We start from the raw sequence: 26,861 nt of genomic DNA on the forward strand, positions 1-26,861 counted from the left end.
TCTATTAAAGTATTTCAATCTTACGTAAAAATTTCAGTGAAAGAAGTTTTCGTACAAGTTTAAATATTATTTTACAATGAAAAAAAAGCAAGTTACGGTACAACCATAGCTACTTATAATCTGTGCAAAGATGAAAGCTGCGTAGTTTGAACATCAAAGCAAGAGTTGATACAACACTTCATGTGTGATGTTATCACATTATCGTTGTTGAGGTCATTATCATCATCACACTCTTGCCTGAAGGATGTCACATTTCCTCTCTTCCTCCATGCATTATCAGACCTACCATAGACATTTTGTCATAACACTGTAAGACACATGTGTACTCTTGGAAGGCATTCATAACTGAGGCCAAAATAATTACCATCTCACACTGGAGATTTCCTAATAAATTTTGGGAACCTGGATTTCAGGGATTGTCATGGTTGCTACTAAACCCACTAACAGAATGCCCCCAACTAAAGGCTGGCATTTTTATGTGTCATCAAACTACCTGGGAGGAGGTTGACTTAATGTGGAACTGTTGGATGATCCAAACACAGCACCTGCCATTTGCTGCAATCGTCATACTACTACTAGCATAAGTAACTGCATAAGCAGCTGAAGTATCCAGGACAGTGAATGAAAAAGTTTGATCCTTTCTGCAGGTAAACAAACATGTTGTCATATGGCACGCACTCCAGGGAACTGACTTACTGTTTGATGTTTCACTATTAGTATAGCACTTGGTGTTAACTGTAACTTATTCAATCACTTCACTTCATCCTCCACCTTGTATGTGTAAGCAGGATAACCTTTCTCCAATATGATAGTATCCAGTGGCATACCAAACTCCTAATAGAACAGTCATGCTTAAGGTACTGTAAACTGTGACCGGATCTGCAAGTATAGTTTTACACATGAACGTATTGAACACAATGGGTGAAATATTGTGAAAAATTTTCATTGAATATTAAGAATCTGTTTCGCATTGAAGGAATATGCTAATGGCAAAAATAGTGGTATAATGACATTCCTTAAAGCACGAGAGGCTTAAAAGTATTTGTTTCAGTGCCAGTGCTCCCAAGGAGACACAAGGTATAAGCAGTAGTTTTCCTTGTGGTGAAGTAAATAAAACAAAATGCAATTTGAAAATGTATGAACATGTGGGGTTCTTGCAGATCTGAAAACCCAACTACCACAGGACAGAGATACAGAAACAGCGGAGCAGATGAGATGACCATTTTTACATACCTCTTCAGTACACTCCTTCACTACAGCTAATGTATGAGGTTGGCTGGAACTGTTTGATCAGCCTTCTATCACTGTTGAACTTCAGTTGTAGTCTACTAACACTGAAACAGCAATGACATCACTTCTCCATTATATTTAACCTACACAATAACGCACTTAGTAGTAGATGGTGGTCTCTGTTCCACTGTCCTCTCCACTATTCTTCCTATTGAATCAAAATACTTGTTCAAATCCTCTCACCAAAAACTTATAGGCCAAATAAACAATATTGGTTTCTAACATGTAGCAATGTATTGTAGGTGGGTGGCTTTAAAAAAAAAAATTAGATGATAGTTACAGTTGATTGCATGTCAGTTGTCAGTTGTGTAAAATTCCAAGTGGGACTCAAGTGAAAAACAATCAATGATAGATGGCCACACTATTCAATTTTTTTTACGAAGTACATGTATCTGATTGGCTCTTTTTCACGTGATATCACTAGCAAAAGAAATTTGTAACTGACAACCATCTTTCAATTCATTGTACATTCAGCCAAACAAATGATAAATAAATTCTTTGGTAGCCATTATTGCATTTATAGCCACTATACAAGGCAACCGCAACAGTTACACTACATATCAAAAGTGGTAGCCAACCAATGACACTGATCACTAATACAAGCAACAATACCTATGTAGCCATTTCTTGGTCACCATTTTTGAAATGATAACTTTTAAAAACTATCCATTTTACACCTCGCATTTTGTTACTGGTAGTTGTTTTGATACACATAGATACAGTACAACACTCAACTACACTAGTACCGTATATGACCGTATTAAAGCCGGGCTCAAATACACGCAGGGTACAGCTAGGGGACTGTCATAATAAACGCCGGGGCTCATTTAAACGCCGGGGTGCTAATGATATGCACTGAAAGGGGTTCTAAACTCGTGTCAGCTGCTAACTATACAGTGATGTCTCGTCACCAGTCTTATGATGTCTTGTCTTGTTCAACTATGCCTTCTCTTCTGGTGATGGCCATAGCATATTTATCGTGGTCATTGTCATCTTTCCGCCTGACTTCCAATGTTTCACCCAGCAGAGGAGTCCAAATGGGTTTATGTACGTGATGGGCTATGGATTTTGTATTTCGTAGGTACTTGTACTGGCACCTGTCATTCTCAACGAGTGGCTAGTAAGAAATAAACGCCCGGGTCCAAATTAATGCCGGTCTCGTTTAAACGCCGGGTCAAAAATGATTTATAAGAAATAAACGCCCGGGATTCTATACGGTCATATACGGTAATCTGTTATGGTGACCTGTAGTGGCAGTAGCAGTCTTGGCTGGAGGTGTAGGATTGCTAACAACTTGTTGTTGTGGTCTCCTCCCATGGTTCACCTGCACATAACACAGTAATGATCAAGACACACAGCAGTGTGTTGTGCAACCAAGAAAGTTGGCATGTCATACTGTGGGTATATAGACAGGAAGAAAGAAAATGAGTTTTTAGGCATACATTGTCATTGTAAGCACACAATTTTTGCATTATAGCTGCCTGTCACTTTTGGCACTTCACACATCCAATTTAACCAAATTACTTTTTGCTTTCGTAAAACACAAGTCCTCCTAATTTCTTTGTTTTATTTTCATTTTTCTGAGGACTGTTTTCTGCTTTTTGCTATAGCTGTACGATACCACCTTACGGTGGCGGTTACCTCACAATTTCCGGTTTGAAGGATACTTTTAAAATTCAGTTGTGAACACATTTGTAGAGCTACGCGAAGGCAAACACCGTTACATCGTAGCCCAGCTCTTCCTCTACCTACATGATGATTTGTACGGCCATTAGATGCTGAACTATAAGGCTATAGAGCCGATTGTAAGAGCATGCAAAAATATTTTCGGCGTCAGTTTACGCAAAACTTGTTGCACATTATGGCGAAGTAAAACGTGTAATCTATTCTTTAGCAGCATAAGCAGGGCGAAATCAACACAACTTCAGCCTGAAACACAGCTATGAGATTTTGTAACCCTTTTGGCCAACGCGAAGGGACCTAAAACCTGCTGTAACATCGACAGGCAGTACAAAAATCTTTTTTTCTCGACATGCGGCCCTGCTACAATAACCAATCGCTTATTTTACGCTAATACAGAGGTCTCCCTCACTAGTATGCAAGAAAAAAATGACGCAGAAAGTTGCACTAACACTTTAGCATACCATACAAAACCACAAATGACGTATGCCGCCTAAGTTTCGCGCGAACCATCCAAATCCCCGTGAACAAAGCTTCTAAACTACTCTACTTACTTTAGTGAATGTCTTCTTTAATAATACTCGCATAATGGTAACAAATTTCTTCTTGTTACAAGGCAGTGGGCCTTAGTACGCGCAGCTGCCATTTTAATTATTACGTAAACACTATCACATGACGCAATAAATGAATTTTTGTGGCAGGACGTATGGCTTTGTTTGCAATGGCTTCAAAACCACGACTTCCAGGTAACCGCCACCTTAAGTTAGCATATCATGATACCATACTTAGGGTATCACAATAATATTTTAGGTATTGATACTACACATGATGTGTCCTACATGAGATAACCAAGCTATAACGTTCAGATAAAATTTGGCCTTTTTATAATTTAGTACATGAAGATGCAAACTATCTATCATATTAATAGGGTCCTATGAAAAAAGTTTGACTTGAATCAATTGAAAATGTGACCCAAAATCTGGTTATTTTGCTAGATCGATACCTACAATACCAAATCCTGCAGTAGCTTGGTATCACAATACCGGGTGGTACCAATAGTATCGCACAGCTCTACTTTCTGCACACCTTATAAAACACAAATGGGCAACTCTTGATTGCTGGCATCAATTAAAGGCAAAATTGAGGTGAAGTCTGATGCTAATCTTAAATGTTACAGATGGTATCACTTGTAAAAAAAGACAGCCATTTTGTCACACCTACAAAGTAAACCGCCTAAAGGAATGACTTTAAAGGAATTGGTCAGTTTATAGGTTAACCATCACAGCTCAACCATTTATCATCATAATCATTAATATTTGTAGGTAAGAAGAAATTTTGTAATAGCAAGCTCCTAAACCAGTTTGTGCAATATTTAAAACACAATAAGAAGTATTACCTACAGACATAGACATCATGGTACCTACCTGATCTCTGAGGTCTATTTCTGTTGCTAGAAAGGAGCAGATTACATTATTAATGTATGTATCCATTGATAGATTCAAAATAGTGCACGTCTGTGATTTATTGAAACAATGGGTACCACTCTGGAATCGCAAGTAAGAAACTAAATCTGGGCTTTACATACATATATATATATATAATAGGATAATTTCTTGATGAAACCATATAATAGAAAGTGTTCTCAAAGCCTTTATCACAGGTTAATAACTCCAACACATGTGCACCCTTTAGAGGAAAGCAAACGAGCTGCAGATCAACAACACACAATTTCCTACACACAATTAATATGAGACTGTCTGGATGCCCTGCAGGAAGATATTTGACTTGCATCCATGAGTCCCCTAGCCTCTCACAGGACGAGTTTCCTTATATACCATATAATGGGAATTATTCACGAAAGAAATTTTTTGCGAATGGTCTATTCTTTCTTTATTCGTGAGAAAACATTCACGATTTGTTGTGTAAACTAACTCAAAAATTGGGTGTGCGCCTACAACCGGTTTGTCATGGATGCACACGTTCAACCGTGACATGCTACGTAGATCACTGATTTGCGGTACCCAGAGAAGCAGGTAGACTATTATCGCTCACAATAAGATGCGGACAAAAGGCACGCCTAGCCTGGGGGAGGGACTAAGTCAACACGGCACAGTGAATCGCCTGGCTGTAATTATATTTATCCCATTTTTCTTGCATGAGCAATACTGGTTTCCTTTCACTGTCACTTAGCTACTATCACTCTCTGTTCGAATTGTATGGTGCTAATGTTGTGCCTGACTGTAGCGCTCACTGTAGCACTCACTGTAGCGTACGGTAATGTAGTGCTACTTAGCCATACAATCACTTTCACTATATGAATGTTGCATGGAATAATAAGTACGCATAAAATTGTAAAGGAGCATGGCTTTTCAAAGAGGCATTTCATCAAAAAATTTCAATTCTAGGAAAAATTATGCAAGAAAATATTTGCGAATGCACCTAAATCGTAAAATTCGTGAATTTTTTTCTTCCGCGAATGATTCCCAATATACAGTAATCAGGACAGTGTTTATTTACTCACATGGCGTCAATACAGTAAGAGCACAACCAAGCATACATACGTATGTACACACACTAACATAATTTTATTTACATAGGCCAAGCGAGATGACCTACAGGAGGGTGGTAGATAGGTGACAAACAATAGCAGTCAACTAAGCCCTGACCCTGCTTGAACATGGACAGGGACAGGGGTTCATTAACTACACTGCCACACACACGCACGCATACACACACGCACACGCCTGCGCACAACAAAAACCAAAGCCTCCAGCAGCCATACAAAACACAGTTACTGCCACCTAGCCAGCCAGCACTGGAATGCCTTGATCTGCACCACTCACACACTCAAGTCTTGTACAGGCAATCCTCAGGACAGGAACTCAAAGTTTTACACTGACCTAAACACCACTATGCAAAACAAGGACAGCTAGACATTTATTTTCCCAGTTAGCACCAAGTACCCAAATGTTGATGCTATATCTGGGTGGGCCCAGTTGACACCAGATCCCCATTATATACAGCTGGGTAGGTTGGAGAAATGTGAGTCAAGTTTCTTGCCCATGGAAACAACTTGGCATAACTGGTCATAGAACCTGGAACATTATACACAGACACACATACACACATACACACACAAAGATTATTACACAATGTCGACATACACTCACAGTGAGGGTGATGTCCTAATTCTTTTGGTTTAGTATAAGTCACACATTGAGACCTCCGCCTTGCTAGTGGACTAGTCTCTCCACTTCTGCGTAACTATGGTAACATTACTACTAAGATGACATCGTATGACACCACATGCTCACCTCAATGGATCTGGTGGTCTTCATTGCTAACTCACTAGCAGTAATATTCTTACTACCATATATGATATTCATTGGTATCCCATGGTGACCAATAATGAACATTGATGGCAGCAGTACCACAGGATCTGAACCATCCTCAGTTAAGGTCATGTCATTGCAGCAACAATACAACACCAGCTACTAGTGGCTATGTCCAATATATTGGATGCCAACAAACAGATTTGTACAAACTCTTATAACTTAACACATTAAAAGGGATTTAGTAACGCCACATTACTCACTATGAGTTTCTTGATAAAATGGTACTGTACCTAACATTGCTTCATTCCAATAACATCTCTACTATTAGTCTGAGCCTTTAATAATTAAACCAGTAATGTTGGCCACGAAGGCATCAGTTAGTTGGGCAGTCAGTTGAAAATTCATTAAAAATATTAGAATACTTATGAAAAGCATTTTGAAGGCACATTCAAACCAATTGTGATATAAATACAATACAAGGATGGCTTCTGAGCTTCTGATTGATGTTTCGGTAGAACAAATTTTTGTGATCTTATACTACGTACCACAATTATTGATACACATCTTATTAAAATGGATAATCCCTTGTTTTTAATATAATGTGCCAGAACACACCTGCAATAACCTGACAAATATGCACATTTTACAGTAGAATGCATTGTGTAAAACACATGCTAACTGTTAAAATCATTTGAACACTTGCTTTGTAATGAAGTCTGATTTCATTACAGCATTAACTCATTATCCAAAACTAGAAATGATTGTTCTATTAAAAAATTTCACTAACTGATGATGCTGTGTAGGCTCTGTAGTAGTAAGTGTGTTTTATTAGTGGCTGAAGGAATTCTGTCTATAAATGGATGGGCACTTTTATCCTAGCAAATTCAGTTATCTGATTATTGAACCGCATGTTTGGATAACCGCATCTGTGACAGATCCAAGGAAAGAGGATGGAGTGGCAAATGCCCTTTCTCCTCACCCTCCCCCCCCCAAAAAACTTTTTAAAAACAAGATCAAGATACTCTAATAGAATAGTCAGTCAAATACTCTAATAGAAAAGCCACCACATGTAACATTAGGAATCTTATAGTTGCCGAGTGTATATCATCTACAACACCATCCCATGGGCACAATTAGCCAGCTAGGAATTTTTCAAATGAAATGCACATGGTCTTTTGTACCTTATAGGTACAAATTTTCAAGGGACGTAACTTTTGCAGATTTAACGGTTGCTTGGCTGCCCACGAAATTTTCATCATCGAAATTAATGATTGTCAGGGTTAGCTCTATGCTTTTTAATAGGTAACATCAGTGAAAAACAAGTGATCCTCGAAAATAAAACTGTGGAAATACTGAAATTTGTCAATCCACAAAAATTATGTACCTGGAAAATTTGTACGTATACATGATACCATCCTACGGTATACGACAGTTGGCTCATAGCTAACTGAACTACTTATGACTGTCACTGATCCCTACAACTCTTGATCACTTATTACATAATTGTACATAAAACTGTTCTACATCAAAAATTTCAGTCCTGAAACATATAAGCTTCTGGGGGCATATCACCCTGCTCCATATGTCTACTACTACCTTGGTGCACCCCCCCTTGCCAAAGCCTAGATCTGCTCCTGCCCATAGTACCGCTATGTTTGTATTTAATGTCAGTGTTAAGAGAGACAAGACACAAGTTATGTCACGTTGTAATTACAACACTGACTATATATGGTCTTCACTTTAACCCTGATCATAGGAAAAAACATGTACATAAGATAAAACTTGCCAAGTAATGGATTTTCCTACTAACAGATATGTAAGTTATACAACTCTGTACAATATTGATATCGTAATGTACAGCAATCACATATTATGATTGCTTAACATTTGAAACAGGCGCACGATTAATTCAGGTCACAAATAATGGAGTTAGAGAGTACAACATTATAATGGTAGAGTACATGATTGAAGTATACAGAGATCAGCAAAACTGGTGAACGGTGGACTATAAATAAAACAAAACAATAACAAAAACAACTGTGTGTTGTGTGTGTTGTGTGTGTGTGTTGTGTGTTGCGTGTGTGAGCTTAGAGCTGTGAACAAACCAGTTTGAAATACAGGGCTTTGAGATTGCCTTTCTTGATGAGTTCTATGGACATTTGAATACATATCCTTAAAAGTGAAGAGCAGTCTTAAAATTTTGTCCAGAGAATTATTGTGCAAAGTTAACACAGTAGGCAAACCATAAAATAGCCAAGATGATATTTTTATGAGTTTGGTTTAAACCGGTTTATTTGAATTACATTTAATTATTTTATTATTATTATTAGCACTTTACAGTGACCAGCACTGAAGGTCTGACAGCAACATGTGCTGCAGCCATAGGATTACCTAACCTAATTTCAGGGGCTTAGACCTAATGACTTGACTTACTGACTGGCTGATATGGTGTAACAGAAAAGGGGCCAAAGTAAGGAAAAAAATCCCTCCAACCCCAGGATTCGAACTGCAGGTCACACAATGTCTAGTCGGGGCCACACTCAGGCTTCCTCCAGGAGGGATGGATTTTCTTCCTTAAACCTAAAGTATTTATTATTCTAAGTAGCACCAAGAATTCATGAACTCTTGGTAGTGCTTAATTAACAACAAAACAACAAATAAGTTAACAAAAATACCTTTCTGAATTTAGCTCCATTGCTTCACAAGATCACCTTGGTAACCTACAATACACACTCTTACATAACACTATTATACAGTACAATGGTTACAGTATAGTAGGGACCACAAAGGAGTAGGCGTGGCCCACGGAATAATATCACCCAAAAACCAGCCTCAATTTTCCCTGACAACGATGAGACAGTATTGGTTAGGTAATACTAAGCCCAAACAAACTTTCAGATCGACCCAAAACGCTTTCAACAAGTTGCTACAGAATCTAAAAAATTATTTATTTAACAGAATTTTCTACTGATTAATTGACTGACTGATTGCCTGATGCCTTCAGACAAGCGTAACTTGATAACGGCTAAAGCTATGGCCTTAATTTTTTCACTGTTCAACATCACTTCGGCCCGACTGGTGCCTTTTGGCATACGGCAGTACGTACAATGCATTCTTCATGCACTTACCAGTGTCCTCCTTTGTGTCCCATTCATCTTTGCAGACAGCGAAGAGTCGATTTCGTAGTAGCACATGATGGCTTCCCTTCGTAACAGAAATCATCCGTATTTTCGTAGTGGCTATTTTGATTGCAGAGGTACTTTTTGAACAGTTCTTGACCCGAAATGCTGTGTAACCGATTGAACATAGCTGACTACGAAACGAATGGACACTTCATGTTTTAGACGATAATTGATATAGCTGGGGTGTGCGGAGCCATTTCAGATGTGGTATGCATGGGTTCACCAGTCATATTAATTTATAAAAAAAGTTAACAAACCAGTACACAGAAAAATTTGGAAATTTCAGCTAGAGCAGGGACCATAGCACATCGATAAAAAGTACTGAAACAAGTTGGAGTAGGCAAGATATTAAATCACAGTAAAACAATAAGAAGTGTTATATCCCTACTGTGCTCATTTTAGTACTTTTTATCGATGTGCTATGGTCCCTACTAAATTCCAAAATTTTCTGTGTACTTGTAGAATATAGAAGCCTAAAATGTTAGGTCACAACTACATATGTACTACAGAAACAAATTATAGTTTGGCATCAACAATGAAAAGCAAGGTTGAGGTCACTCCAATTGGGGCAACAATGTTTCTGGTCCATTGCACAATCCTCTACTTGAAATGTCACAAATACTGTACATAGCAAAATCTACACATTGGCTTATTGAAAAAGCTAGATATCCTGCCTGACGTCGCATTTAAAACTAAATTTAGACTCTATTTAGGCTGTTTTGGGTGGGTAATAAATCTCATATACTCCACGTCTTCAGGCACAATATAACATAGGTTCAAAATCTAGGTTTATCCAATCGTTATGCATTGTTCACGTGCAGTGATTTAGTGAGCACAATTATTTTGTCACTTGAGGACACATAGTTGCCATGGCGCTAGTATTATCACAAGTAAACCAGCTGCTTTTGCTGAGCCTACAGCAGAAACAGTCGTGGATGAGGTAAGTAATCTGAGTGTAATGTGAAATAGAGTCTAAAGCAGTTATACGGGCACAATGTGGAGTCTATGAAATTTATAAACCCTCAGGCCCTTAGTAGTTCCCTCGCTTCGCTTGTGCGCTACAGCCCAGGCCTTCGGGTTTATAAATTTCATAGACTCCACATTGTGCCCGTATAACTATTATTTTAAGAAACATAATTACTGGCCTAAGTACATGTACATAACCCACAAGAGCTCATATGTATCCTGTCATCCTTTTGTACTGTATAATGCACAAGTCTAAGCATTATGGTAACTTGCTCCTCAGGTTTTTCACTAAGCCTATTAATGGGTAGAGTCCATATTTTGAGACCGGCCACTTGACATCCAGCATTGAATTGAATTCAAGTTGTGGTTGGAATGCAATCGTGCAATGGTAATTATGGAGAACTTTACGTAATGGTACGTACTGCACAAGGCCTAAAACTATTGGCAAACAGTTGGATGATACACTATAGTGCATAAGCAGACTTGTACAGATTACTAGTGTGGCCACTTGATCACAATACATAATAGCCTACTGTAGGTCTATATTTGAGACCGGGTGTTTTATTTTCCTCATGTTACTGGCTTGTACACATTACACCCATTCACAGCTGAATTGTTCCACTGACTATGTATAACATACAGTACAATCAATCTCACCTCCTGGCTAGTCCACACTGCAGATGTTTCTTCATAACTTTCATCATCTGTAATACAGTACATAGTGTGATGACAAAGAATTAACAATTGGGTAGCACATGTAGCAAGGGAGAGGGGGTTATACTGACTTATATGAGCATACTTAAATAGTGGATACTGAATCAGTACATGTCATCCTGACGCATTAATCTGTAGTAGTACAATGTATGCACTGCGTTTCATGTTGTACTGGTAGCAGCCAAAATATTATGGTGCTCAAGTTGTGGCCTAGTAGATGTGGTCACTATAAATACATGATCTTAAGAACACTAAACTAAGGTTTTAGTTTAAAAGTGCTTCAATAACAACACATATATGCATACCTTAATACACTATAGAAGTTTTTATACAACATTCTGATTGAATCATTGGAAGCTGAGATCAATGGAATCAAGCAACCAATAATACTTGTGATTAAGTCAAGCACATTGAATTTGTACAACTAGACTGATTGATATCATCAAGTGATCAAGATTTCTGTTGATTATTTTGATTGCAGTCACAAATGACTCTATAAGATCTATAGCAGTGGTGATTCTAGACCTGACATACAGGGGACCGGGCTGCAGCACATCTGGAAAGTAAAACGTCTGTCTCAAATATAGGCCAGGCCTAAATGGAGTCTACATAGCTTTAATTATTTTTCAAACTTATTAACAAGGCTTCTGAGCGATCATACATGTTATGAGTATAATCATGTGAGTTTTCTGTGCAAGCCTGCATGCATGTAGACAGTGTCATACAACTGATCATTTTAGGCCTTGACTATATATGAGCCAACACACTGAATGAAGATTTTTTATGCTTACTGTTACAACAATGGCATTTCTACTACAACTCAAATTCAATTAAATACCAGGTGTCACTTGGATCTACGTATCCAAATAAATGCCTGGTCTCAAATAAAGACCCTGTTTATTTACAGGCTGGCTTAAAAATACTGGGAAGGAAATTAATTAAAGGCTGTGCTTTTATGAGAGGAAATATGATATATTTCTTAGCAGTGCTTAACAAAAAAACAAGTATAAGAAGAAATTAAGAATTTTAAATTAGAATAGGGACAGTGTATAGTGCTGCAGTAAAAAGTACTGAAACAAGCTGGATCGGAGAAGTATGTAATGTCCAAATACTGTAAAACAATAAGAAGTGAATATCCCTACTAGGGTTGAGACAAATATAGTTCGAAACTTCGAAGCTTCGTTCGGTCTCATAACATTCGGATGCTATTTTACCCCACCACAGCTTCGTTACCATGGATACCAACATGTTAAACCAGTTGCATAAGTATTATCACTCCTTGTGGAAGCTGCCACTTACATATTTTTTGATGTAATTGTAGTTTAAACAATGGTTATACTGAAGCTATAACAAAGTGTAGGAGTTTGTGCTACAGTGTAACCCTAAGAACCATCAATTGTGGTCATTAATAGTTGACATGACATTTGCAACAAAGCTTCGAAGCTTCGGTAACATTTTGAAAAGAAGCTTCGGAGGATGTATTTGTACATTCATTCCAACCTTAATCCCTACTGTGCTTATGCGTACTTGTTTGTAAAGTTTTTTTGCAAGCTCATGACCACTAAATAGCCTGCTTTTCACAAAACCAGTCACAATATTAAAGAGTTAATCACAGCACTATTATACTAGATTATGAGTCATACAATAGTAACTGATCAGTGGGCATGGCCCTGCAGACAATAATGGACGTGGATTCGTGCATACTTACAGACTGATGAATGGGCATGGCTACCATATGTCTACAGACAGTACTTTACATAAGTGGGCATGGCTCACGAAAGAAGCAGGGCTACGCTATGATGTGTGGTAACACATCCACATTTAATTTAGAATGTGGGGTCAGACCCGAATAATCTGTAAAGCGGGACCTGGATGACCTGACTCGGTTTAACATTGTTAATAAATAAACTACATTTATTGACTTACACATTGCTGTATAGTTTGCCGCGAGTTGCTCTCACTGATTGATATCAACAGCGAGTCATGTACACGTGTGTTCAAATAGTTTGGTGCAACTGGCGACCATGTGTATTCGAATAGTTTGATGCAATATACACTAGTAGATGGAAGCCGTACTGTAGTCTAGTAACACTCAGCGGCAGAACCTTGACTGATGGCCATGATAAAGAAGGATAAAAGGTAAGACAATGGCGCAAGCATTGTATGTTTATCAATATACCAAAGGTTTTTTCTTAAGCGAGCTAGAAACGTTTCTGCAAAAGAATTAGGGCTGTAGCTGTAGCCAGTTTTCCGCTATGCTTGACTGAAGATGTAAAGCAGGGAGGCAGGCAGGCAGGCAGGCAGGCAGGCAGGCAGGCAGGCAGGCAGGCAGGCAGGCAGGCAGGCAGGCAGGCAGGCAGGCAGGCAGGCAGGCAGGCAGGCAGGCAGGCAGGCAGGCAGGCAGGCAGGCAGGCAGGCAGGCAGGCAGGCAGGCAGGCAGGCAGGCAGGCAGGCAGGCAGGCAGGCAGGCAGGCAGGCAGGCAGGCAGGCAGGCAGGCAGGCAGGCAGGCAGGCAGGCAGGCAGGCAGGCAGGCAGGCAGGCAGGCAGGCAGGCAGGCAGGCAGGCAGGCAGGCAGGCAGGCAAGCAGTAAAAAATTCAGTTGAATAATTAAGAAAAAAAATTCTGTGGCAACTTGACGGAAACATTTTGGGTCGATCATAAGATACTTTTGGGCTTGGTTTTACCCAACCAATACTGTCGAGTAATTGTGAGGAAAAATCGTGGCAGCTTTTTGGGTTATATTATATCACGAATCGACCCACACCTCCGATGTCTCTACTATACAGTACTATCGTACTGTATGATAAGTAACAATTAATGAAACACTTGAAGTTAACAACAAATACCTTACTGAATCACTTCAGCTCCACTGCTTCAGTTATAACCACTGATCATCTTGGTAACCTATAATACACATTCTTACATAACACTAACAAGACACCAGTTACCCAATAACAAATTGTATACAAAACCTAACAAGTTAGATGATGGCTACTACAAAATCAAATTGTGGTTTGGGTATTGATAATTGTGATGATGAACTATAAGGTTGAAGCCATTACAATTGATAATTATGTTTCTCCATGTGAAATTCCACAAATGCATTGTAGCATACACAATGGCATATTGAAAAAACCAGATTTCAGAGAAGTACATATTGGGATACAACAAATACAGTATGCTACATCTAATGTTGTAAATCAATGTTGCTTTGTTTAGTGTAATAGGTAAAATAAAGCATAATAGGATGGTCCCTATTGAACCAGTCTTAAAATTAATGTTAGTAGCAATGGCATGCATACGGTATAATTACAATGAGAAACATGTATACTATTATTTAAATGTATACACATTGTAAGAAACTAATGTGAACACATGAATCAAATACAAGTATAATCTATTGGTATTGTAGAGTTGAAAATAGTCACAGATTTAATCTTATTTTTACAAATTTTCTGGGCTAATGCTAGCATGCTCAGTAGTTGTGTTTCACGCAACATATAGAGGTCAACAGTTTATAATAGCTACTAGCCTCTACTCCAGAGGAGGGTGGAAGCGCCTTAAGTGACGTTAAAATGAATTATGTAAACCCTTGTTTTTCAGTATCAGCTAAATGTGTGGACGATAGCAAAGTGTGGCATCATTGTTTTACTTACAATAAACATACCTGGTTAGTGCAAAACTCTCTACGTGCGAAATAGTGTTTCATCGATTTTGCCTAGAAAACTAAGCACTTTTACACTTTTACGAAACTAATTACATCACCTTAATCCTTACACGAAGCATGATCTAAAAATCTAATTAACCCCACTGAACCCCACCATTTGCTGGTTTTGTATTGAGACTATTAAGGTTCACGTGAGATTGTGAACAGAACTATGCAATTAAGGTAATATGTTGTAAGTAGTGTCTAAAGCGCTTCCGCCCTCCTCTACCTTTTTTCTTGGCCTGATCACTTACAATTGCTTCTTCTGACACTGTTCTTTTTCTTTTTGCACACACTTTAGTTAGAAAACCATTATACATAATTAACTCACACATGTTTTATTTAATTCACTTCAAATTTGGAGGGTACAAAGAGCATAATACTGTGCATTAATCTTTTGATTTGTGTAAAAATTGCTAAATTTATTGGTAAACTTGATTGTTTGTCACACCTACACAGTAGACCACTTATAGAAATAGGTTAACAATCAGTCTGTAGGTAGGTCAACCATTGCAGCTCAAACAAGTCTTTTGTGATTTAGGAACATTCATTACCGAGATAAAACCAAATATCCCAAAAATGTGATTGAAATACTCTAATAGAACACTCACCCACAACAAGAACAAAAAAATGCATTAAACCTCAAAGAAAAAAAGATGTGTGGGTTCAAATTAGAGCTGTACATCTACAATTTTTTTTGTCACTGGTTAATTGCCTACCAATAATTTGCAATATAACCGGTTAATTGGTTGTGTGTACTAAAGTGATATTGGCAGACAGAATAGGTACTCAACAAGCCGGCTGGAAGGTTTAGGGTGGGATCAAAGGGGCAATTGGAAACAGTGGAAATGGGAACCGGAAATGGAAAATGGAAATGGTCAAATCATCACATAAATATATCCTACAGTAAAACCCTCATTTAGTGGTACCTCTTAAAGACCACCTTGTTATAAAGACCACCTCTGTATAAAGACCATGTTGTAATTAAGTCCCAATGATAACTATCGCATACTAGATTACTTCATAAATAAGACTGCTTTATGGCCACCATTTTATAAAGACCACCTCTTTATAAAGACCACCACTTTACTGTGAAATTAAATTCCAAATATATATTTCATGACTCAAAAGAAATTTTTTTATCCATACTTCACTCAAGTTATCTGGCTATATCCATACCATTATCACTTAGTTTGTACCAGAATGTGTCATACAAAAAATACTCTATGCAAGTAAAGTGTAGTACACTATAACATACTGATTAAAAGGTCGCATAAGGAGAGGATCTCAAGAGCCTTTTTAGCTAACCTACGTAGCTGTTTTGGTAAAGTGACGTTTGGAATTTAGCTATTATTACAATGTGAAGAAGTGCAAGTGGTCTTTGTACAGAGGTGGTCTTTATAAAAAAGGTGACATGAAGTGGTCTTTTTAATAAGGTCATTAAGTTCTTTAACAATCTTTGGAGCCTAATTACAATGTGGCCTTTGTACAGAGGTGGTCTTTGCAAGAAGGTAACCTTAAGAGGTGGCCACTATATGACAATTTGACTGTTTCTTTTCCATATTTGGTTTCCATTTCCACTGTTTACAATTGTGTACATATTGACCATCAACATCCTGTGCTTAATAACAGTTATTACAATCACATATTTACACATGCTTTGAGATTATGTTAACACTTGTCAGCAGGGGAAATTTATGGTTTACCAAGTAGGTAGGCAAAACTTGACGTAGACAATACTGGTTAATAACTAGCTTTTTGCATACCAGTTCACAGCACTAGTTCTAATTTCCCAAATCCATTACTGCTGCGTCACTGCTGCCAGTTATCCATCTCCCTAAATTTTTATCACGAATATCACTGCGGCCACTTCTTGGTTGCTGCCCTTAATTTTCACCCCTTTTAACCCTAGATTTTTGAAGGCTGTACCCTTTCTAAAAAGCTTGGCTGTTTTGCTAAAGATACAGTTTTACTCCGAATGCTGGCATGATAGCCTGATACTCTAGTTGAACACATTTGGATTATCAAGTTGTACAAATACAAACATAATTGCTACTGCTTAAGCAAAGTGAGTACAGACCATGACACTATTAACTAGTGCTGTTCACTTTCACTGAATAACCGATTTATCGATCAAAGATTCCCAAACTTCAATAACCGGTGATAAATATTAAATAACCAGTAATCGGCTTCCAGTTATTTCACTTAAATATGCACTAAAATTTCAGTAGCTTTTGAGTGCTGAACATACCAATGACTGTAATTCAGTGACTGGGTCTTGGTATAACGCATTTTGTTATGTATTAATAGTTACCCACTTAAGTCAATAAGAATTAATTTTAATGTCAATCACACAAGTATATGTGCTCCATAAAGAAATATTTACTGTTTTAAAACCATGTCTAAATAGTTTAATTGTTCAATTATTGGTGACCAATGTACTGGTGATCAAAATTTTGTAGGTGCACAGCTCTACTATTAACATGTTAAAATTACCATGATTTTAGTATAGGGTTCATACAAATTAATATATAAGTACAATTCATCTTACTACAAGCTGGTCCTCACTGCAGATCATATAACTCTCATCATCACCTGTAATGTACAGTATGGTTCATAACATTACGTCAAGAGTAAATACCAGCTGTACACATCATTTACCCTTGATTATGTATAAGTCAAATTATTTACTAGGGGATTGACTGTAAACTAAACAGTTACACAATAGTAATAATAACTAGAGACTGTACTACACAGATATTAACAGCATGGTGGGGAAAACTAAGGTACAGAAATGTAGCATTCTATATGTATGTATGTCTGGATCACGTAGTTACAGTATCTGATTGGTTTAATTGGGATATGAAAAAGATAGGGGTACAGCATGTTATCCAATGAAGTTAGTTCAAACATTCAACTCTGTTGGGCATGCCTCATAGCAAGAGTACAGTATAGTGGGAAATTTTTGAAAGGTTAAATTTTCGAAAGAGTGCTTGATTGGAAATTCGAAAAAAAAGTTTTCGAAACAATGTCTCTTTACTGCGCTGCTTGTTCAGTATAGCTAGATAAATGCCCAATCTGGCTTTGATAGAATCTCGTCTAGCTACCCTAGGGTCTTCCTTTGTAGGCTAAACCATGTTGTTTGGTGGACTTCGCCTCAGTGGCCTACAGATCGAGTTTCATTGATCCATAGCTAAGTACTTGGCATTTTTCAGGCCATATAAATGTTTGCTGATAATTATAGTCTTTTCTAATAACTTCTAGTCTCTCGAGCTCTTATAGGCTTGAAGACTTGTGGTGTCATTTGTGCTCGCTCATATCCGTGCACACGATAGCTATAGCTATATGGCTAGCTACTTATATGTGGCCCAGTGCCTAGCTATAATACATTAGGTCTATAGCTAACTGATATTAGTAGAAACTGTGCATGTGTGCATTCATAAATATCATTTATATATATATACCTAGCCATACTTTCTTTGATTGTCACTTAAAAACAGGGATGTACTATTTTTGAAAAAATATTTTCGAAAACACATTGTTTACAAATTTTTCGAAAATTTAACCTTTCAAAAATTTCCCGCTATTCAGTACATAATAATAATAAATATGTACTCTTGCTCATAGATTTTCTTCCTGTTTAATTGTAATTTGATATCTTCATAATAGTTAGCTACCTTTGAAGTCCTTACTTGTAACTTTATGCTAATTTTTATTTGGTCTAGTGCAATGTATCAGCTGTGCAGGGTGTAACATTGCAAGTAGTCACTGTCAATAGCCATGTATAACCATCTGCCCGGGATCAAAATGAAATCAAGTAATCAAGAGTTAAATTTGCACTGAATCAAGCAATCAAGGCGTGTTAGAAAGTAGTGATTAATCTAGCTTGAAAACAAAATGAGAATTTGCAAAAATATGCAATCAAGACCCATTTTCAGGCAGAATCAAGTAATCAAGGTATATTTTCGGCAATCAAAAAACTTTGATACCAGTCGTAGATGGTTCCACAAGACTATCGGTAGTGGCTACCCCTTGCATTGATAAGTGCATTCCTAGTATTTCACCTGCAGCATAGCGACAAAAAAATCATTATTCGTCCTGGATTGTTGACTTGGGCACAAAGTTCGTGACTTTCAGTCCCAGATTGACATACAGTGAGTCCCTCAGTGCATCACCCCCTTGCAGTAGCAACTGTCCTTATTGCCACATGTACAGCAAAATGGCGGGAACAATAAATAGCACGAGTATCTCGAGTAAAAGCCCGGTCGAGTGTTTAAACACTGAGAATATGCAGATATGAGCAGGTTGACAAACTACCTTCATTACACCAATCATAAGCCATGCACTCACCTTATTTCATTGCGTCTCAACACTGCAAGTAGTCCAAAACAGGTTTTTGAAGTTGCGCTTTTTGCGGCTTTTTGTGTTCATTTGCTTGATCATACGAAAATATTAGAACCGCTTTAGTTACGTCTTTTACCAGAGTGGTCATTTATAAAGGGCAAAGCTCGGGGCAAAGCAAAAAGTGGATACCCTCAGAGAGAGGTCCGAGGAGTGGTCACAGCAGAATCAGCGAACCAAGGCCCTCAGGTCGCCTTCTTCGTGGCGGAAAGGAAGGAGAGAAGACGTCCCACTGAGGTAGATTATTGTGGGCCGTGACACTATTAAAGTAGGCTGGCAGGACTTTGGGGGAATTTAGGCCTGATCTGTCCGTTTACAGCTTTGACCAGGTCCCATATCCCTAATTGACTACATTGTGTGTTTGTATTGTACGTAATCCATGAACTGATGGGGTATAGTCATACAATAGAGATTTTTCATCTCCTTGACAACCGTTTTCGTCGGCCATATTGTTGAACAATTTTGTACGCAGCGGGCCTATGGACAAGTTGAAATGAGCCAATCTGCGTAAACCGCTAACAACTAACAGTCCAAGCTGTGGTGGATGAGCTTGGTATTGGGTAAGAATTAACATATATAAAATGCACGCTAACCCGTAAAGCAATTGGAAATATTCCCATAGAACGTTCGATACTGATGTTCATAAATATGGCCGAAATACAGTATAATAAACGAAAAATTACGGCACCAATTTTGGTCATCAAGGAGATGGAAAAGCTCTATAAGACAGTACTGTATATTAGATTTGAAATTGGCCAGAAACCAGCCTCACAATACCTTCATGGTGCCTTGGTAGTATTGGTTATGATTTAGGACAAGACCATGTGAATGTGTAATAATGTTGCACAAGTACTGAAAGTATTTCACATGAGCTGAATGGGTCCTGTACAAAAAGTAGAGGAACATCAAGCTCATTACATATTTAGTTCTATTTTTAGTTTGTTTTGTAATGGTGTGATTAACAATTAGAAAAACACTGCCATTATGGAGTAAAGAGACTAACAATGATGATGATGTGTGGTGGTTAAGACTTTCACGTCAACAGTAATAGTGGTCATCAATGGTTACAATATACAATTGTTGTTGTACAATCTATTACTTTATGACTGCGAAATATTTTTTAAACCAGGCGCGTGCCCACAGCCGGCCAAAAAGGTTGGCTGTGGGCATTCGCCTGGTTTACCGAAGTTGTTTTCATAAAAGTGTGTGTTTTTTTTGTTAGTGGTTGTAGTGCATGTGGTCTTGTCCTACCCCCCTCCCCAGGTATAGTCAAGCACAAAATGCTGCGATCCAAAATGCTTCTAATGGGTTGCTACGATTTTAAAATTATTATTTAGCAAAAAACTGCCTGACTGACTGATGCCTTCAGACAATCATAATAGTAGTAAGTACTGTTCTCTATGGCTACATGACCCTAATTACATTGTAATGTACATGTGTTGTATCCATGAACTGGTGGTGTAATAGGAAGTGGTAACTGTTCCTCCAAGGGGTAGTTAGTTCACTTGCTCTTCTTACCACTCTGTGATATGTTACTTGTGTAAAAAGTGTTAGGCCATTCCAAATGGATTCTCTGTTTCGCCCTTAACTGTCAGCATTGTATGTTCCATTATTCCGTATTCTTCCATTATATAATGTACATGCTCAGGCTCAGTAAAAACCGAGTTTGAAATTTGTCAGCTCACAATTTCAGCTCACATGTCAGTGTGCTATCAAGTCAGCACAAATTTGCCTTTGTACTGTTCCTGCAACTATAAATGATCAAGGTGCAAACTTAAGTATGCTTTCATGTAACTTGCTATGGTTGTGTGTGGCTTGAAGAGCTGCTAATCTCACAAGGAAATAATAAAAATGGATAGTGGACAGGAAACAGAGAATTTGTTTGGAGTGGTCTAAGTCGTGCACTTTTTGCATAACCACTCATAGCATTGCTGTATAACCACTCATAGCATTGCTGTATAACTAGTGATGTACTTCACACTTGGTACATTTGATTAGTGTCTCCAGTGCTACAAAGTGATAGTTCAATCCACGGGAAGTTTTACTGCTTTGCTAGTCTTGTTATAGAGTGGTTTTAAATAATCAGTGTCTTACACAGACACATTACACTTAATCCTGCAATTTCTAGTGATGAGACAGTTAAGTGTTCAATGATTGGTCAAAGTTGGTACAGTACCAGTTATAACAATAGTCCACAAATCCTTGTACTGATAATGGCACTTACTTTGTGACATAGCAGAGCACCTTAAGTCATGCATGTTATTTTAAGTAAGCAGCATAAGGGACCATAAATCATATAGCATGTAAGTCACACGGTTTCACCTCTATATGTTACACACTATCAAACTGTAAATTCATGGATGCCGGCTGCCATCTTCTGTCCCTACATGATGGATAGTAAACCGCATGACATGGTTTACATGCTGTATTATGTTTTGAAGCCACTCAAAGCTTGAAGTTGTACACTTACCTCAACTCAAATTTGCTAGTCTGACAAGTGGGCAAGGGCTCCAACCATCATTGTTTATTATTGTGCAGGGTTACCACAAAACATCAACAAATTACCTAAGTACATGCCAGAGCCTTTGACACCAGCCCTCCAGTGGTACTGCAGTTGCTGAAGCTGAATAGGCCAATAATCTGCTGGCCACAGCCCATTACCCAGAATTTCAATTATGTGACAGCAGTTAAAGTTAACACCTTCCTTAAATTGAGATGGGGATGAAACTATATGTAGGTATGTGAGCACTAGTAAAAGGTATTTATAATAGTGTGGTACTATTTGAGGGTGGTACAATTAAAACTAGTATATAAAAAGTTATAAATTTAAAAATGAAGTAGGGATCCAAGCGATAAAAAGTAGTGAAAGAAGAGATGAACAATGGTAACTATTACAGCATACATGTAGCTCAGTGGGAAATCCCTACTTTGGCATGGTATAACAATTATTTTATGTTCAATGCCAAAGCAGGGATTTAATGCCAAAGTAGGGATTTAATGCCAAAGTAGGGATTTCCCACTGAGCTATGCTGTAATAGCTACCATTGTTCATCTCTTGTTTCACCACTTTTTATCGCTTGGATCCCTACTTCATTTTTAAATTTATAATATTTAACATACTAATTTGTTAAGTTTTTTGTTAAAGCATAAAGCTAGCTATAAACGTGTGACTGTTCTATTAGGGTGACTGCTGTATTAGAGTATCTTGCGTCATGTGTGCTTGCCCAAAAGGGGGTGTGGTCATTGTGGTTTTGATCGATTATTAGACTAGAGTATCTCGAATCAGCCTACCAACTTAAAGGTATGTGCTCACAAATACAGCTAGAGTAAAAGGGGCATGGTCATCGTGGTCTTGATTGATAGATCGATAAGACGTAGAATAAAGAATGGGCATGATCTTGTGACCTATCGTGGAGTACTGGTACCTCCGTACAGTAGTGTAGTAAGTGCCTTAAATAATTTTGTGGCATTTATTATGCTGCTAAATAAAGAAAGTATTGATATGCGCCTCGATATGGTTTTGTTGGTTGAAGAAGAAGACAAGCAGCCTGATTGAAGATAAAAGAAAAGACAAGGCGTACAGGGCGTACGCTCGTCGGAACCCCAAAAGGCACATCCCACTAGTGAGTTTGTTGTTGTGGCGTAAAATGGTGACCGTGCACTGCTTTGTTGGGCTGTAGGCTTGCAACTGTGGTCAGTGAGTGAGGAGTGGAGTGAGTGTGTGGAGTGGAGTGAGTGAGTGAGTGAGTGGAGTGAGTGAGTGGAGTGCGTGAGTTTGGTGAGAGTGAGATAAAATTTTGAGTTTTTGACGATTTTTAAAAAATATTCTATATCCGGTCACCAGTAAACGTTTTCTTGTTCTTAACATTACATTAGATGTTACATAGATGGACTAATATTATTCCGTAAAGGTGATTTTTGTCGCATAAGAAGTTTCTAAGCTGGTTTTTAAAGGCGGTATTTTTGGAGGCGTACATCACTTTTGATGCAAACCCTACTTAAACAGTACTACCGTACTGTTTGATTATTTTCAAAAAAAATTAATAGGTATGAAACCCTTTGAACTAACTGCATTGCATTACTATTCGAGTGTGCAGTACAGATTGAGTAAATATTGTACCGTATAGTAGGCCTGCGCCTATTATGCCGGAATAATCTTGAGAATAATCGGTCACCAATTTCGTGAGAATAATTCCGGAATTATAGGATGGTTACAAACATAATTTTAGAATAATCGGACAACCACGAGAATAATCGGTGGAATTAGGGGGCGTGTCTCTTCTTGATTACCTCGAAGAAAGAATTAAGCTACTACAAATGATATAAAGCTGACAGGAGTGCTGGCTGAAAGGAGCTGAAAAGCCTCTAAAAGATTCATATACTCTAATAGAACGCTCAAATACTCTAATAGAGCAGTCAGATCGTTTCATGTTAACAATCTGCAGCCATCATCAGGGATTTAACTGCATGATTATCTGCAATTCTGAAACTTGTACATCTTATACCAGTGTATCTTCTTCAAGTCTTTGAGTATTATTATTATCTACCTAACTTAGTTACAGCATATTATTATTATAATACACTAATAATTAAATACACTTCAATTATCACTGTAGATGACTATTCTAAGTCTGCTGTAACTATTATGGATAGAAAAATAATGTGTAAGGTGGATTGCTTCATATATGGCTATTAATAATTCGGACAAAACTACTTATAGCAGCATCTTGAAAACTAAACGACTAGCCACAGATCAAGACACACGATAGTGTGTCGTGCGGCCCAAGAAGCCGGCGTGCCACACCGTGAGTATATTAACAGGAAGAAAAAAAACGCAATTTTCACACCTATGTAACTCTGTGATCCCTTATCTGATTGGAACCAAATTTGCTAGAGACGTGCTGCCCAGTTAGGGGAGTCTACATACCAAATTTGAAGAAAATCGCTCCAGCCATTTCCGAGATACGAGTGAACAAAATTTTGTTTTAATTTCTTCGTTTTTTTCTTCTTCATCTTCATTTCGCACACTTCGCAAAATTCGCCATAAAACACGAATGCGTGCTAGGATTGGGCTGAAATTTGGCACACTTAAAGGGCTCATTAAGGCGGATCTCCGTACCAACTTTGGTAGCAATCCGATGAACATTCACGGAGTTATGACTGATTATTTGCGTAAAATAAGGTCGAAGGTCTGTCATGCCTATAGGGTAAACCCCTTGGAGGAATCAGTTGAAAATTGGTATGTAGATGGAGCAACCATCGTAGGAGTGCCTTTTTGTGGTTTGAAAGGAAGCGGGATAAAGACCATGGAGATATGACACAAAACCCAACCTGTGTCAAAATTACGTGATCAATAAAAAAAACTATTAGTTTTCGTGTGTACCAGGCAAACCGCTTAGAGCAACGAGCTGAAAATTAGTATGTAGCTGGAATAATCATCATAGAAAGTTCTTGCAGTAGTACAGAAGAATTGGATTACAAATCACTGAGTTATGATTGGAAAGGCAACTACGTGCAGCAAATGCGAGATCGAGATACTCTAATAGAACAGTCACCCTAATAAAGCATTCAGCTGCATGTATAATTTACACAGTTATATTACATTGCAAGTTATTCTGTAGGGAATTCAGCTACAAACAAGTCACCCTGTAGTCAGATCAGCTAGAAGAAGGTACCTAATAGAGAGTTCAGCTACAAAGAAGCCATCATGTAGAGAGTTCAGCCCAAATAAATCACCCTGTAGAGAATTCAGCTACAAACAAATTGCCATGTAGAGAGATCAACTAGAAGAAGTTACCTTGTAGAGAGTTCAGTTACAAAGAAACAATCATGCAAAGAGTTTAGCTGCAAACAAATCACCCAGTAGAAAGTTTCGCTATGAACAGATCACACTGTAGAGAGTTCAGTTAGAAACAAGTCATCCTGTAGAGAGATCAGCTAGAAGAAGTTACCTTGTAGAGAATTCAGTTACAAAGAAACAATCATGCAAAGAGTTTAGCTGCAAACAAATCACCCAGTAGAAAGTTCCGCTATGAACAGATCACACTGTAGAGAGTTCAGTTAGAAACAAGTCATCCTGTAGATAGATCAGCTAGAAGAAGTCACTTTGTAGAGAGTTCAGCTACAAAGAAACCACCATGTAAGAGAGTTCAGCTGCAAACAAATCACCTGTAGAGAGTTCAGCTAGGAACAAGTCACCCTGTACAAAGATCAGCTAGAAACAAGTCATCCTTTAGAGAGTTCAGCTAGAAGAAGTTACATTGTAGAGAGTACAGCTACAAACAAATCGCCCTGTAGAGAATTCAGCTACAAACAAATCACCCTGTAGAAAGATCAGCTAGAAGAAGTTACCTTGTAGAGAGTTCAGCTACAAACAAATCACCCTGTAGAGAGTTCAGCTAGAAGAAGTTACATTGTAGAGAGTACAGCTACAAACAAATCGCCCTGTAGAGAATTCAGCTACAAACAAATCACCCTGTAGAAAGATCAGCTAGAAGAAGTTACCTTGTAGAGAGTTCAGCTACAAACAAATCACCCTGTAGAGAGTTCAGCTAGAAACAAGTCACCCTGTAGAGAGATCAGCTAGAAACAAGTCACCCGTAGAGAGTTCAGCTAGAAGAAGTTACATTGTAGAGAGTTCAGCTACAAAGAAACTACCATGTAGAGAGTTCAGCAGCAAACAAATCGCCCTGTAGAGAATTCAGCTACAAACAAATCACCCTGTAGAAAGATCAGCTAGAAGAAGTTACCTTGTAGAGAGTTCAGCTACAAACAAGTCACCCTGTAGAGAGTTCAGTTAGAAGAAGTTACATTGTAGAGAGTTCAGCTACAAACAAATCACCCTTTAGAGAGTTCAGCTAGAAACAAGTCACCCTGTAGAGAGATCAGCTAGAAACAAGTCACCCGCAGAGAGTTCAGCTAGAAGAAGTTACATTGTAGAGAGTTCAGCTACAAAGAAACTACCATGTAGAGAGTTCAGCAGCAAACAAATCGCCTTGTAGAGAATTCAGCTACAAACAAATCACCCTGTAGAAAGATCAGCTAGAAGAAGTTACCTTGTAGAGAGTTCAGCTACAAACAAGTCACCCTGTAGAGAGTTCAGCTAGAAGAAGTTACATTGTAGAGAGTTCAGCTACAAAGAAACTACCATGTAGAGAGTTCAGCAGCAAACAAATCGCCCTGTAGAGAATTCAGCTACAAACAAATCACCTTTTAGAAAGATCAGCTAGAAGAAGTTACCTTGTAGAGAGTTCAGCTACAAACAAATCACCCTTTATAGTCCAGTCATTTTATGGTTTGACCTTAAACTAATCGCAACACAAATGGTTTCAACAGTTTCTGGCACAGAAAAATGTGCTCTATAACATATCAAAAGTCCCGGAAAATCCCATTGGGGGAAAGTACCCTTTTTGCATGACCTTTTTAGCCATTTTTAGCAAAAAATGTGTATTTATTCTTCTATTTCAGCTATACATTATCCAAACTATTTACATTCGGTATCAAATGATTGCTCTCACTATAAGCAACAAGATGACACTTGTTTGGTATCCATAGCTTAATCTGTTCTAAAGTTATCATCATTTTAC

The 26,861-nt window shown here is 38.1% G+C and overlaps 2 protein-coding genes and 1 long non-coding RNA gene across 12 annotated transcripts in view; 1 reads left to right on the plus strand and 2 right to left on the minus strand.

The window, feature by feature from the left end:
- LOC136236552 (UBX domain-containing protein 4-like) lies at window positions 1-19,374 on the minus strand. 10 transcript variants are annotated; one of them, XM_066026758.1, is made up of 16 exons: window positions 19,225-19,343; window positions 18,939-19,154; window positions 17,426-17,469; window positions 14,020-14,072; window positions 11,111-11,157; window positions 8,981-9,025; window positions 8,267-8,310; window positions 6,285-6,409; window positions 6,135-6,234; window positions 4,395-4,420; window positions 2,536-2,614; window positions 1,378-1,438; window positions 1,234-1,334; window positions 697-834; window positions 494-641; window positions 1-282 (listed from the first exon to the last, which is right to left on the minus strand). In XM_066026758.1, the coding sequence occupies exons 6-13, from the start codon at window positions 8,998-9,000 to the stop codon at window positions 1,238-1,240; spliced, it is 552 nt and encodes a 183-aa protein (XP_065882830.1). In that variant the 5' UTR covers window positions 9,001-9,025; window positions 11,111-11,157; window positions 14,020-14,072; window positions 17,426-17,469; window positions 18,939-19,154; window positions 19,225-19,343; the 3' UTR covers window positions 1-282; window positions 494-641; window positions 697-834; window positions 1,234-1,237. The 10 variants fall into 10 exon arrangements, with proteins under 10 accessions (XP_065882830.1, XP_065882829.1, XP_065882828.1 ...); XM_066026757.1 differs by having other exon boundaries at window positions 14,015-14,072; XM_066026756.1 differs by lacking the exon at window positions 18,939-19,154 and having other exon boundaries at window positions 697-879; window positions 14,015-14,072; window positions 19,225-19,374.
- The window catches only part of LOC136236549 (UBX domain-containing protein 1-like), a 224,576-nt gene that overhangs the window by 43,340 nt on the left and 154,375 nt on the right, over window positions 1-26,861 (minus strand). The window lies entirely within an intron of this gene.
- LOC136236559 (uncharacterized) overlaps window positions 19,293-26,861 on the plus strand; it is a 21,406-nt gene continuing 13,837 nt past the window's right edge. The window contains exon 1 of the long non-coding RNA XR_010692170.1: window positions 19,293-19,512. This is a non-coding gene — a long non-coding RNA (uncharacterized lncRNA). The remainder of the gene's footprint in view (window positions 19,513-26,861) is intronic.

This window comes from Dysidea avara, chromosome 10, assembly GCF_963678975.1.
Source record: "Dysidea avara chromosome 10, odDysAvar1.4, whole genome shotgun sequence".
NCBI classification, from domain to species: Eukaryota; Metazoa; Porifera; class Demospongiae; order Dictyoceratida; family Dysideidae; genus Dysidea; species Dysidea avara.